The sequence below is a fragment of the Octopus sinensis genome, linkage group LG5 (genome assembly GCF_006345805.1).
Source record: "Octopus sinensis linkage group LG5, ASM634580v1, whole genome shotgun sequence".
NCBI lineage: Eukaryota > Metazoa > Mollusca > Cephalopoda > Octopoda > Octopodidae > Octopus > Octopus sinensis.
The window spans coordinates 33,190,943-33,206,115 of NC_043001.1; the positions used below are offsets into that span (position 1 = coordinate 33,190,943).

The following is a 15,173-nucleotide window of genomic DNA, read 5'->3' on the forward strand; positions in this document are numbered from 1 at the left end:
GTGTGTGTGTACTCAGAGATATATATAATATGCGATGGGATTTTGAACAATTTCCGTGTTCCAAATTCGCCACAAGGCTTTGGTTCTGTCGCGTATATTTTGGATAAAGGTTTCAGCAGAGTTTACGTAGAAGATATATTTACATATCTCTTTGTATTTTGTGAGTCCAGTTTTCCTTAACAACATTTCTTGTACCGAAAGTCTCTTTAGAGAATCGACTACCATTGATCTTTTTATTATTTTTTTTTTTACGCTTACACTGAGAATACAAAATGAAATTATGACAGTTATCACGTGATACATGATATCATTAACGATATTCATGTAGCTAGTTATATATGCTATACATACTTCCTGGGTTGCTGCTGTTCTCTTTTATAGACACGACACCTTTAACCTATATATATGTGTGTGTGTGCGTTTTTCTTACACTCCTCTTTCTCTCCTTTCTTACTCTCCTTTTCCAAATTTCATCTCTTTTGGGTTTCTTTTCTTACTCTAACATTTCTTCAGCCTCACCTGTATCACTCACTACTTATAACTTCCATTTTCTCTTACACTTTAATTCACTGTTACCATACTAAATTTACGCGCTCTTCGTAGTTTATTCTTTGTGTGTGTGTGTGTGTGTGTTTGTGTTTCTCTAGTGAATTCTTATATTTTTATGTATTCCAATGTACATTTCCCCTTATATATTCTTAAGATAACTGCTTCCTTCTTCAGAATTTTTCAATACTTTTATACGAATTTATACTTTTATTTGTTAATGACATCGATTTTTTTAACCAGCCTTCTTCCGTTTCCTTAACTGCACGAGCTGATCAACGTTACCTATCAATTAGAAGCCACTATATGGTCATATTATTTACACACTGTGTAATTAAACCGAGACCTTGTACTTAGTTATCAGTTCGCTTTGATGCAATTAAAAATTTGTGTCCAGTTTGAATATCATCATTCCGTTATCATCATTGTAATATATTATTTATCTTGTTTTAACAGTTTTATGCGAGATTTTGCTGTAGCACCATATGAATCCTATATTTCTGAAGTGTGTGTAGTCTTTTCTTTTTAGAATATAAATTTGTATTTTTATCTTATGTCAGTTTGCAATGTAGCATGGTTTTATTTGTTGCTTTCTGTTATCTTAGTGTTTTGTTTGTTGTGTACAATGTGGTGTGTGTTCACGTTATTCTTTGAGAAGTAGTTATGGTGTATTGTATGTGCTGTGTGAATTATGTTATATCTTTTACTGACAAATGGTGATGTTATAGTATAGTGACTTGTCTTATATTGTTGAGCAGCAATTGTGGAGATTGTGAATCAAATCAAAATTATTAATACCATAAAATCAGGTGGTAAATTTATAAGTAAATACGCTTGGATTGAAACTATTCTTACAGAGTCGGAAAAATATTTTGCGGTATATTTTGGGGGTTTTTTTACGTTCTGGGTTTAAGCGACAGCGCAAACAACCTTTTCTTTCATCCCACCGGGTCGATAAAATAAGTACCACTAAGTCCTAGGATCGATGTGGTTTTGACTGAATTATCCCATAAGCGTTTCTGGCACCCCATGCATAACAGCCTCCCCTCTCTACGCCACCAGTGTTATCCAAGGGAAAGGCAAAGGCCGATACAGCTTGGCACCTGTGACATCGCAACTCATTTCTACAGCTGAGCGAACTGGAGCAACGTGAAATAAAGTGTCTTGCTCAAGAACACAACACGCAGCCCGATCTGCGATTCGAACTCACAACCTCACGATCGTAAGCTCGACGCTCTAACCACTAAGCCATGCGCCTTCACATGTAATGGACACACTAAAAAACCATGGAAGATAGTATATAATACGTTAAGGCTAAAAGTCTCTATAGCGACTAACCTATCATAGTTAAATTTTAGACGTCACGCTAAATATTAGCCATAACCTATACAAACACTATAATAAACCACATGAGAAGCGCACCTACCCATAATCTTATTAAGAATAGAAGTTGTAAAATACTTAAACTGTCCGTGAATATATACATTTTTGACAAGGCAATCCCTTATTGTAACGTGCTAAAGGCTTGTGTTTTAAACATGTAGCTTACAATATATTTAATTCTTGAAATCTTTAAACAAGGGGAAGATATAATCTGATTTGTTGCATTCTCTCTCAATATAACGTCAAATAAAAGACAGAATGTTTCTTAACTTACAAGCTCGGCATTACTCGCAAGCAAATATAGGAGCATATGTTAATCACGCCAGTCTTTGAACTGAGTTAATCACACTGATTCGCAAGTACATCAGAAATTGCTGCTCGTGTAAAAACGATGACTGACTTCGAGCTAGTTCATGTAACATAAGTTGGTATATAGGAATTACCGAAGATAAATTCTAGACACGACGTCTCAATAACCTATATATATATTTCTTTATTGCCCGCAATGGGTTAAACACAGAGAGGACTAACAAAGGGATTAAGTCGGTTACATCGACCCCAGTGCGTAACTGGTACTTATTTAATCGACCCCGAAAGGATGAAAGGCAAAGTCGACCTCGGTGGAATTTGAACTCAGAGCGTAACGGCAGACGAAATACTGCTAAGCATTTCGTCCGGCGTGCTAACGTTTCTGCCAGCTCGCCGCCCTTGACAGACGAAATACCTATTTCTTTACTACCCACAAGGGGCTAAGCATAGAGAGGACAAACAAGGACAGACAAACGGATTAAGTCGATTATATTAACCCCAGTGCGTAACTTGTACTTATTTAATCGACCCCCAAAGGATGAAAGGCAAAGTCGACCTCGGCGGAATGTGAACTCAGAACGTAGCGGCAGACAAAATACCTATTTCTTTACTACCCACAAAGTGCTAAACATAGAGGGGACAAACAAGGACAGACAAACGGATTGAGCCGATTAGATCGACCCCAGTGCGTAACTGGTACTTATTTAATCGACCCCGAAAGGATGAAAGGCAAAGTCGACCTCGGCGGAATGTGAACTCAGAACGTAGCGGCAGACAAAATACCGCTGAGCATTTCGCCCGACGTGCTAACGATTCTGCCAGCTCGCCGACTTAATAACCTATATAGGACCAATAAAGAATGACTAAGCTCTCCTTTTTGCATTTAATTACTGATAGGGACTGACTCTACTGGACTTTTAAAGGAAAAATATTGAAAATTTCTAAATATTACAGGAATTAGATTAAAATTCGTTATTTAAACTCTGTTGAGAAAAAATAAATCAATGCTGAAACATCGGAGGCAACGTGAGGTCAACCGTAATTGAAAATGGAAATACAATTAAAACGTACACAATTGTGAATACTGAATATTGTGTGTGTGTGTGTGTGTGTGTGTGTGTGTGTGTGTGTGTGTGTGTGTGTGTGTGTGTGTGTGTGTGTGTGTGTTAACTTGGAAGAGCATAGATATATTTCTATGTATATATTCCTGTGTATATGCATGCAATGAATGTCCTGGAATAAGTATAAAATAACCCTGTTGTTACATACACAAATATCAACACAACGAATGCTGTTGAAACATTCCCATCAAAACATCTGTCACGTGTAAACATAACAGACCGGATATTGTCGTTTGAGACAGGCAAGAAAAAGTATGGCCTGTTATGGAAGACAGCTGTCCTGCTGATGTGATTATCTCTTTGGAAAGCAACGAGAAAGGGGATAACTGCGGAACTGCTTCGAAACCTCCAGCTTCTCTATCGAGATTATAGATTCATATTTATGCCAACAATAATACATGTACTTGGTTTCATAAGTAAATGCTTGTCAATCTGGATAAGCTTGGATTTTCAGAAAAAGAAATCGACTGACTTGATTATTACAAATACATGTTGTAAGCGGAACAATAAAACTATGCAAAACTTTCTGCAGGTTTAGAATGTAATATTATTTTCGTTACCTACATCTCAATGATGGAGCGTTATATCTTTATTGGAAACCAGCTCTTTCTTCAAAGGAAGAATTTGAATAATTAAATATAGAAAACTTACATACATAAATACATACATACATAAATAAATACATACATACATACATACATACATACATACATACATGTGTGTGTTTCTAAAAACCATCAGAACATCGCGCTGACGTGAAAACTCCAGTTGCAATATGAACATTCTATTCCAGTATACGATTCAGTCTACTTGTCTGTGTATATTAGTACATATATATGTGCGAGAGAGTGTGGATACGCTTTTTTTGTGTGTGTGTGTGTGTGTGTGTGTGTGTGTCATTAATAAGAATAATCGTATTAGCAACAAAAACAGTGTAAGCCACAACAACGAGAGCGACTGCAAATAAAAATAACTGGAATAACATTATGAAATAAAAGAAAAACAACAGGATAATAAAACTGCGTTTGTAACATTGATCTCGGCGAGTTTTCGATATAACTGCCAACTCTTAAACTTAGTAATAGTAATAATTATAACAACAACAAAATCAGAAATAAGAGCGGATAAAATAATCAGCTAAAAAAATAAAGGTAGAGAGTCAGTTTGAGTGTTTCGAAGTTCTAATGAAAGAAATGCCACATAAAATAAATGAATATAAGCAAAAAATAAACAAGTGATTACGGATAAACTGGATGAAACAAAAACAACAAAAAAAAAAGGCATAATTTCTTGGTAGAGAACTATACGGCTTCGATTAGATCGTTTTGATGATAACAAAAAGTAACAACAGATAAATATATAAATAGATGAAAGTAATAAATAAATCAATATTAGGCAAAGAATCTTACTTACTGCAAAATAGTAGTTGGCTATTTTCCATACTCACTTTCAAATAAAAAGGTGAGTGACGTATTCCTCATCCCGCCACCTAATAGGGGAAATGGCGGAACCAAAAGAAAATTCTTTAAGAACAGTTAATGGTTGTTTTCAAAATTTTTCAACAATAATTATGGTTGTTTTCAAGCACACATGCCATGGAATACTCTTCGGAAAACCAAGATGATATACAAATTTCAATCTAATTATAAAGGTTCAATTGTTCATGGCTCAAACCGTTAGACAGCTATGATACTTGTTTTTGTTCATTTACACTGTATTTACAATAAGGAGCCTTAGCAATAAATTACATTACAGTACACAAAGCAAAATTACAGGTAAAAATATCAGCTGATAACACCACAATCATATATAAATATATGTAATGTAAAAGAAAGAAATACTCGGATAGTATGTATCAGTGTGTGTAGGCGTAGAACTGGCTGTGTGGTAAGTAGCTTGCTTACAAACAACAGGGTTCCGGGTTCAGTCCCACTGCGTGGCACCTTGGGAAAGTGTATTCTACTATAGCCTCGGGCCGACCAAAGCCTTGTGAGTGGATTTGGTAGACGGAAACTGAAAGAAGCCCGTCGTATATGTGCATATATATATGTATGTGTGTGTTTGTGTGCCTATGTTTGTCCCCCTAACATCGCTTTACAACCGATGCTGGTGTGTTTACGTCCCCGTAACTTAGCGGTTCGGCAAAAGAGACCGATAGAATGATTACTATGCTTACAAAGAATAATTCCTGGGGTCGATTTGCTCGACTAAAGGCGGTGCTCGAGCATGGCCACAGTCAAATGACTGAAACGAGTAAAAGAGTAAAAAAGTATGTGTGCATGTGGATTTGTGAGTATATAAATATGAAATTTAATCTTGTATTTCGTGCTCGAAATAATAAATTTAAGCAATTACGATGTTTCTTATTCAATAAATTGGCCCTCATCGGCGTACCTTACTTTAGGAGCAACGCCGGTTATTTTTTCCAATGTTTACCTTATATTTGAATGGCGTCATGATTAAAATACGATATATGAAATGAAATTCGGTTTGCGAGGAAAATAATATCCTTGTTTATATCAGAAAAATATTATGGTGAGACATATTTATGATCCTATAAAATAGTGTTTGGGGATATAGATAGGTTCTTAAATTTACTACTTACAGGAAGGTGAAATTGATGGAATAAATTTAATTATATAGGCAGAGATTTTAAATTTGTTTGAGTTTAGTCTAGTACAGAATTAAATTGTATGGTATATATCATATATATGATTAGATTAAGGTTTAGATGCTCAATATGTTTTGGAGGTGATGTGGTGAAAAAGAATACTTACAACTTAGTTATAATAACCATAACAACAACAATAATAATGATAATAACAATAATAATAATAATAATAATAATAGTGATGGCATTTTAAACTAAGTAAATCTAACTCTTACATTTAGGGAATTAAAAATTAAGTCCTAATTGCCAGATGCATATATTTGTGTATAGTATATTCCTGTTTGTAGGTATTATATATATATATGGTCATCGCCATAAGCTTTAAGCTTATATAAAAATACCATTATTATTATTTACAGAATATATATATATATTATATACACACACACACACACACACATACATATATATATATATATTGGCACTTCCAAGGAAAAATATCACAGTGACTTTGATCTTTCAGTTTGCCCGCCTTCATCAGGTTCTCTGATGTAGTTGAGCAAAATGAGACATCAAAGTTATTGTCAATTTTTCCTTGTAAAAGTTAATAAGTACTCTATTAAAGATATTCAATAATTCTTCAATTTAACCTTAAATTTTTATAGAGAACTTTAGCATGGAAGCAAACACACAAACGCACGCACTTACATACACATACACGCACTCACACACACACATACACACACACGCATATATAAAGATATGTAGGTATGTATGTATGCATGCATCTATGAATGTATATATGTGTGGAGGCATGTATATACACAGACACACATACACACATGCACACACATGCACACACATACATACACATACACTCATGCACACACATTTGACTCACAAGTATCCATCTTCCTCCTTCTGTCCTTTTTTTTCTATTTTTGTAACTTTCTAAAGAAGGACTTAAACTAAAAACATCAATCACACACACACACACGTATTTTATTTTTTTATTGGGTGTTAAAGATAATAATTAGATTCTTTCACTGTTGTCTCTAGTATTACTTTTCTTATAAATTTTGATCATGCATGCGTATAGGATATCTTCCATGCGTGTGTGTATGATATTCAACCTATGTTAATTCTGATTAGTTACACGTTTGGTCAACAGTTTCCCATCCATGGTTCTCCAGTAGTTTATTCAGACATCATGTATCTATTACAATGTTATTTAATGCATTCTTATATAACCGCTTGTTTAACTAAGTGGGACTCAATGGAAATATGGCGGTTACCACATTATCGAACGACCGCATAAGAGTACCACTGTATTTGTTCATACCAGTGTAAATATGGTGGCATTTATGATTCAAAGGGGAGGTTACTCGAATATAAGGTAATTCAATCATTCGTTAAATACTGATCGACAAAATTAGTATCAAACTATGTGGAGGTGTCAATAGAATGATTTAAAATCATCATAGATAGCCATTAGTATGAAAGCAACCCATAGACTAAAATCTGTAAAACAATACATTTTTCGTGTGTATATATATATATATATATATATATATATGAGTGTGTGTTTGTGTGTGTGTATGTATATATTTATGTGTGTGTATGTGTACATATATATATATATATATATGTATGCATACGATAGCAGTGAATAGTGAGAATTAGTACTCAACACAGCATTTGGTGAATAAATATAATTTTAATTTGTGAATAAGCAATACTACCATTAGTTTCATGCGAAAATCTCGCAAGTATGAATTATTTCGTAGAAAAAAACCCCTGGTAATCTGTCTGTATGCTACATAAACTTTACCCACACTTGGACACGGCTCACCAACATTTTTACGTGCAATACCTGGCATTTGCGATGTTTCACATGAAACCAATGGTAGCTTTGTAAATCCATTAGGAAAGGATGTATATATAAATGTGTTTGCATGCCTCGATGTGTGAGTGGGAGCATATATGTATTTGTGTGGCTATATTGACTTATCACCTTATTTCTCCCCCTTTCTCTCTCTCTCTCTCTCTCTCTCTCTCTCTCTCTCTCTCTTCCTCCTCTGTTCGCGTGTGTGCGTGAAATAAATAAAATTTTTATGAAATACTGAAGTTGAATGCAATTATTGCTTCGTATAATGTCAGAACAGAACTTCTCTGAGTAATGCATTTAAAGAGTCATGCTTTCGTCCATCTGAAGTGTCTCTTTGTGTAGAAAAGAGAGAGAACATTTGAAAGAGAAACGTCAGGAGATTGAATGTGAGAGAGAAATTATGTAAAATGGAAATTCTGTAAACGAAATAGATAAAACATAAAAATGTACACAATTCAAATATAATTTTATATATCATTGCATTTTAAAATATTTTTGAATATGGGAATTCTTGGATTGGAATGTCAATGGTTTAAATTATTATACCATAGTTATACTGTTCTCATCCAAACCATCTTGCTGATAATATTATCCCGTGTTCTCACAAATACTGTCTCCTGTATTGATAGAAACTTAGAATGATGTATACAAAATTATAATGTATTATTTGCTCTCAATATAACTCTCAGTAAACTTGACATTCTAATTCAGTAAATGTGACATTCAAACTCGGTAAATCTGAACAGTATTCTATAAAATATTTATCATATATTAGGATTAGTGAAGGCATATGGCTCAGTGGTTAGAGCATCGGGCTTACAGTCGTGTGGTTGTGAGTTCAGTCTGTGAACTGCGTCCCTGAGCAAGACACTATATTTCACTTTGCTCCAGTTCACACAGCTGTAAGAATGAGTTGCGACATCACTGGTACCAAGCAGTATCAGCGTTTGCCTTTCTCTTGGACCATGCCGGTGGCGTGAAGAGGGTAGACTGGTATGCATAGGTGACTGCTGGTCTTCCACAAACAACCTTGATCGAACCTGTGTCTCGGAAGAGAACTCTGTAGAAGCAATCTAATGTTCATTCGTGACCGAAGTGTTTCTTTAACTTTATATTTAAATTTAATAATTTTTCTTCTGGTTGAATCAGAGTTGAAAGTGAAACGCATGTATCAGAGATTGCTACAATCTAAAGCAACGCATCAATATACCAACTGTCCTTCAAACAGAAAACCTTGTTCAAATGTTTGCAACAGTTTAAATTCTATTGGCAGTGCTGAATCGAAAGATCACTTGAATTTACCACCCAAGTACAGATATAGTTCGGTGATTTTCTTTAAGTAGAACATGAAAAGAGCATCGAGAGGAATAACCAATTTTGTTTAAAGTACAAGGAAAACATCATAACATTTATGAAGTCTATAGTGCAAACATTTTCAGTGTAAGCGATAATGAAATATGGAGCAAGTTCAAGCAATATTCTCAAGACGGGTCATACTGTTCGACATTAATTCAGCTGAGGCGTGTTTGCTCATTTACAGCGAGTGGCAGACACAAGCGGATTATGCGAATGCAATGTCAAACTGTAAGCTATTGCAAAGAAAGAATATATTAACACTAAATAAATATGATACTCAAGTAAGAGATATTTTTCAGACTTAATTTATTGAATTATGTATCTATCTAGCTAGCTATCACTCTATCTATCTGTCTATATATATATATATATATATATATATATATACAGAGAGAGAGAGAGAGAAATGTCTCACAATGATATTGAGTCTACCTCCAACTGAATATATGATTTAGTGAGTAAATGGTAGAGCTACAAAATAATTATTTAACATTAAACTTTTCGCAGCAAAATATGATTTTGTAAACTCTAAATAATTTTTTACAGTTTGTATCTACCATAGATTTATCAATAGAATGTCTATGTCTACATAGTAATCAGGAATAATTTAAGGGCCATATCCTTCGATAGACTGTCTAAAATGTAAAAAAAATGAATGAAAACAGTCATTTCTTAAACGCGGCCCAAATTCTAAGTATATCCCCCATTAGCAGTTCAAATAATGCGATGAATTTGCGAAACGTCATTCTACTGCCTCTATTCTATACATTCAGTTGTGTAAAGGTAACCGAGCTGACTCTTCTATGGTGTCTACCACCATCGTCATTACTACTATTACTGCTACCACTTCTTTTGTAATTCTGTTTTTGATTCACCGTCTCGCGTTTCCGAAACTGAAACTTTGCAGAGTCTATTTTTTTTCTGTTTAAGTACAGCAAAAATAGTTTTATTAGATACCCAAGTATTTGACGGGTACTTTATTTTATAGTCGTCGAAAAGGGAAAAGGTAAAGTTTACATCTGTAGGTTTCGAACTCTGGATTTAAAGAGCTGAATAAAGGCATTTTTCCCGACGCTCAAATGACTCTATCAAGTCATCACTCCTGCTGTGCCTATAATGAATGATAGTGCCAACAAGAAATATAATAGAAGGGATTGACTGATAAACTTGTGCTGCCACTTTTTATATCAGTGAGTTGTTCCTTCCTTGTTGCACCTACGTACGGATCAATTTATAATAGAAATGTCTCGGCTACAAGTAAAATGGAACTTGAGTCAATGAAACACAATATGGTCGTTCAAACTGTATGAAAATTAAAAAAAATGATTTTATATCGTCTTCAAAAATTGAATGATAATGTATATCAAACTTAGATCCACTGCTTGAAAGTAAAGACGAAATAATGACGGCTGAAATGATTTGGTTGTAGGTTTCCTCATTCGATGTTTCCTTGGGTTAAACAACAACACCACTTCTGTCAAATTTGGGATTGTTTTCTTGATATTTCATTGAAATAGTCGTCGGCTTATGCAGTGTTTGCGTATAGATTACAATACTTGACATATCAACTGTGTAAGCAGTTATTTGCAGATTATATGTACGTAGATATTTAAAACTTCATGTGTGCAGAGTGAAAATGGCGATGGATTTTGATACTCAGCATATTGTTTCACTCTATATAATCTGAAAAGGTATTTGAAACGGAAATATATCCAGTTTCTGGTGATAATATTTGTTCTGGGAATATATCCGAAATATTAGTATTAGATACAACACTTAATCGATTTTAAAACTTATAACGTGTTTAAACACACAGAAGTTGTATTCCATGAGATACACGAATGAATATAATAGCTATATGAGCTTTCGATTCAGAGCATTAAAATATCTTATCCTATCCTAAATATCTTATCCTTCCTTTTACATTCCTGCACATATTTTCAAACGATTTTATAGGCGGCACATTTTAGTCCTGAGTCCAGCTGAATTCAAATTTCATTCACCAAGAAGAGGTAAAATAAGATACTTGTCATGTACTGGGGTCGATATAATCGATTATCCCTTTCCCAAAATTTCGGGCCTTGTACGTATTAAACACATCGCATACTGCTGATGGTGATAACGATGATGATGATGATTCTAATATTAGCACAAAGCCAGCAATTTTAGGGGAACAGTCAAGAACTTCCAGTTACCTTTAGGAATGCATCCTTCATTGTTAGGTACTTGGTCATCTTCAAAAATGAAGCTGGAATAACAATAATGGTCGGATGTTTAGTGCCCGAATTACAAGAGATAATGTAACTGTTAGAACAAATTTATTTCTACAGAAGTTATTTTGAGCATCCTTTATTTTTTCTCTTGTAATTCTACATATGTGTATATTACGTTTTATTTGTGTATATATCATGAGTGCCCAAGTGTGTGTATTTGTGTCAAAAAGCTCAGTTTCATTAATCAGTATTTCAGCGTATTCATTTAAAGAGAGAATATTTATTCATAGTTGAGTTATTTAGGAAACGAAGGTATTTTGAACATGATTAGCGACTTAACTAGTTTCGTCGGCTGCGGGGTCATTCCGAAAAGCTCTACCTGCGACGATTTCATCTCAATCGAAGGAGAGGAGCTTTCTCCGTCCGGGTTGCAGATCCGTGGAACAAGCTGCCAGACGAGATGGTGAAGATGCCGACGACCGCTTTGTTCAAAGCCTCCCTAGACCTCAAGTGGCCTGAACTCTTTACATGAACACCACCCTGTACTTAACTCCATGTCCCCCTACATGGCCTTGCTATTTGCTTTTGAGCCAAATTAACTAACTAACTAACTAACTAACTTTACATTTATTCATCTTATCAATAAACATGTTCACTGCGAACATTTTCCTGTTGTATTCTTCAATCAGTCAAGAGTTGAAACGAAGCTCAAAATAATGAAGTCCATATTTTGTCCTTTGTACAAAGAAAGTGTTTCTAAGTTTGAAACATCCAGAGAAAGTGTTTCGTGATAGAAAAGAATCGTTACTGAAAATTGTTAAGCACTTAACTATAGCGTAGCGTTTCTTTTTAGCAAAGAAACCATCGGTTATGTACAACAGCTATTTTCTTAAACGTTATACATAATGTAGTTTCTCAGTAAGTCAATTACAAAGTAAGGCTTTTTTTAATGCAAATTAGGATTGATGTAAAAATTCTGATGAAAACTGCTGAGACAAAGGCCATGTGACAGAGGTTGTACGGAATATGCCTAGTAGTGGGAGTTATTTTTTTCTGGAGCAAAATGCAGTCAAGGCAGCAACAAGATTTGTAGTTCCCAGATTCCAGAGCAATATTCATCATAGCTCTGGAAATGGCGGGAAGGTCATCCTCGTACACAGGAAGTACTATAGCTATCGAAGCGTACTATGGGTTTGAGATGAACTCTATAGGTACGGAGTTGCATCAAGCTGGACTAGCCGAGTTGCACACAGAACGATGAAAATCGTGTAAGTGTCCGATAATTACTGACTTATGGAGCTGTCTGGAACTGGTGTTGCCACGTATAGAGCGGATTATGCTAACGGTCAACTCCATCGTCTGTGTTTGTCCCCCCACCCCAACATCGCTTGGCAACGATGCTGGACATGGTCAACTGGTTATGGTCAAACACTGGCAAGGAAATCTGTGGTCTAGAGCAGAATATTCGCTGTAGTCCATCTTTTATACCAAGACAAAACAATGTACATGATAACACTTCCAATCAGTTAAGATCAGAAGCCATGAGAGCCACTGTCTAGTACTGCATGAGGACATTTATTATTATTATTATTATTATTATTATTATTATTATTATAAAACGGCAGGCTGGCAGAAACGTTAGCACACCGGGCGAAATGCTTAGCGGCATTTCGTTTGTCTTTATGCTCTGAGTTCAAATTCCGCCGAGCTCGACTTTGCCTTTCATCATTTCGGGGTCGATAAATTAAGTACCAGTTGCGTACTGGGGTTGATCTAATCGAGTGGCCCCCCTCCCCATATAAATTTCGGGCCTTGTGCCTCGAGTAGAAAATATTATTGTTATTATTATTATTATGTTCTGAAATAATCATTAATCTGCTACTGTTTTCTTCTTTTTTTGTAGCAAACAATACAGTACAACAGTTTACTATTTATTAAAGAAGTGAGTCCCCGACATAATGGAAACTACACTTGCTATGCTAATAACTCGGTTGGCTACGATAGCTATACGGCCAGCCTTGTGGTTTATGGTAAGTTCAAATTCTTGAATTTATTTATAAAATACTCTGTAAATGTTATTACAGCATTGGTGAAGTTTTCAAGATTATTGCCACCATTTTTAATGGCATTTCGCAGATAACAGAATAATATCCCGTCATAGGACTTACCTATTAAAAGCAAGTTTTCCATATGACGATGGTGTGGTTCTCCTAACCAACAATTACTTGAATTGAACTAATTACAAGTGTATGCATTGTGCAATTATGTAACTAATCGCCGGATGACAAATCGAACTTATGGTTTAAGATTTGCTTCCTTAATGCCATATCACTGTATTCTTTAAAAGAAAACTGAAAATACATGCAATATATTACTTCTACATTACTCTCTCTTTTACTCTCTTTTACTTGTTTCAGTCATTTGACTGTGACCATGCTGGAGCACCGCCTTTAGTCGAGCAAATTGCCCCCAGAACTTATTCTTTGTAAGCCTAGTACTTATTCTATCGGTCTCTTTTGTCGAAACGCTAAGTTACGGGACGTAAACACACCAGCATCGGTTGTCAAACGATGTTGGGGGGACAAACACAGACACACAAACATACACACACACACACATCTCTCTCTCTATATATATATATATATATATATATACGACGGGCTTCTTTCAATTTCCGTTTACCAAATCCACTCACAAGGCTTTGGTCGGTCCGTGGCTATAATAGAAGACACTTGCCCAAGGTGCCACGCAGTGGGACTGAACCTGGAACCATATGGCTGGTAAGCAAGTTACTTACCACACAGCCACTCCTACGCCGATTGTAGTATTAACACCAATTATTATTACTCAAGTGAGATATCAAATCTTAAATTATTTATTGCTACTCCTTTGTTATGTTTCTTGAAATTATTTATAAACTCCTGTATAATGTAACTTAAGAACTATATTGTTTTTTATTTAGTGCCACCTCGATGGATCGTAGAACCTAAAGATTCATTTGCTGTTCTTGGAAAATCAGTCCAGCTTCATTGTAAGACATCGGGAACCCCGACTCCGTCCGTTATTTGGCAAAAGGCAAAAGGCAAGTCATCTTGTTTCTATACTTTTCGTTTTAACTTTTCATATTAAAATTTGAGAAAATTTGCATTAAAAAAAGCCTTACTTTGTAATTGACTTACTGAGAAACTACATTATGTATAACGTTTAAGAAAACAGCTGTTGTACATAAACGATGGTTTCTTTCCTAAAAAGAAACGCTACACTATAGCAAGTGCTTAACAATTTTCAGTAACGATTCTTTTCTATCTAGAAACACTTTCTCTGGATGTTTCAAACTTAGAAACACTTTCTTTGTACAAAGGACAAAATATGGACTTCATTATTTTGAGCTTCGTTTCAACTCTTGACTGATTGAAGAATACAACAGGAAAATGTTCGCAGTGAACATGTTTATTGATAAGATGGATAAATGTAAAGAAACTAGTTAAGTCGCTAATCATGTTCAAAATATCTTCGTTTCCTAAATAACTCAACTATGAATAAATATTCTCTCTTTAAATGCATACGCTGAAATACTGATTATTGAAACTGAGCTTTTTGACACAAATACACACACTTGGGCACTCATGATATATACACCAGTACAACTTAACATACACATATGTAGAATTACAAGAGAAAAAATAAAGGATGCTCAAAATAACTTCTGTAGAAATAAATTGATGAATTCCTATAATCTTTCTATT

General features: G+C 34.9%; 1 protein-coding gene across 2 annotated transcripts in view; it reads left to right on the plus strand.

Annotated features, from left to right (window-relative positions):
- LOC115211706 (Down syndrome cell adhesion molecule) overlaps positions 1-15,173 on the plus strand; it is a 292,593-nt gene that overhangs the window by 210,701 nt on the left and 66,719 nt on the right. For both annotated transcript variants that reach the window (XM_036503303.1, XM_036503304.1), the window contains exons 13-14: positions 13,331-13,457; positions 14,390-14,509. In XM_036503303.1, the coding sequence (XP_036359196.1) occupies positions 13,331-13,457; positions 14,390-14,509 (247 nt within the window). The remainder of the gene's footprint in view (positions 1-13,330; positions 13,458-14,389; positions 14,510-15,173) is intronic.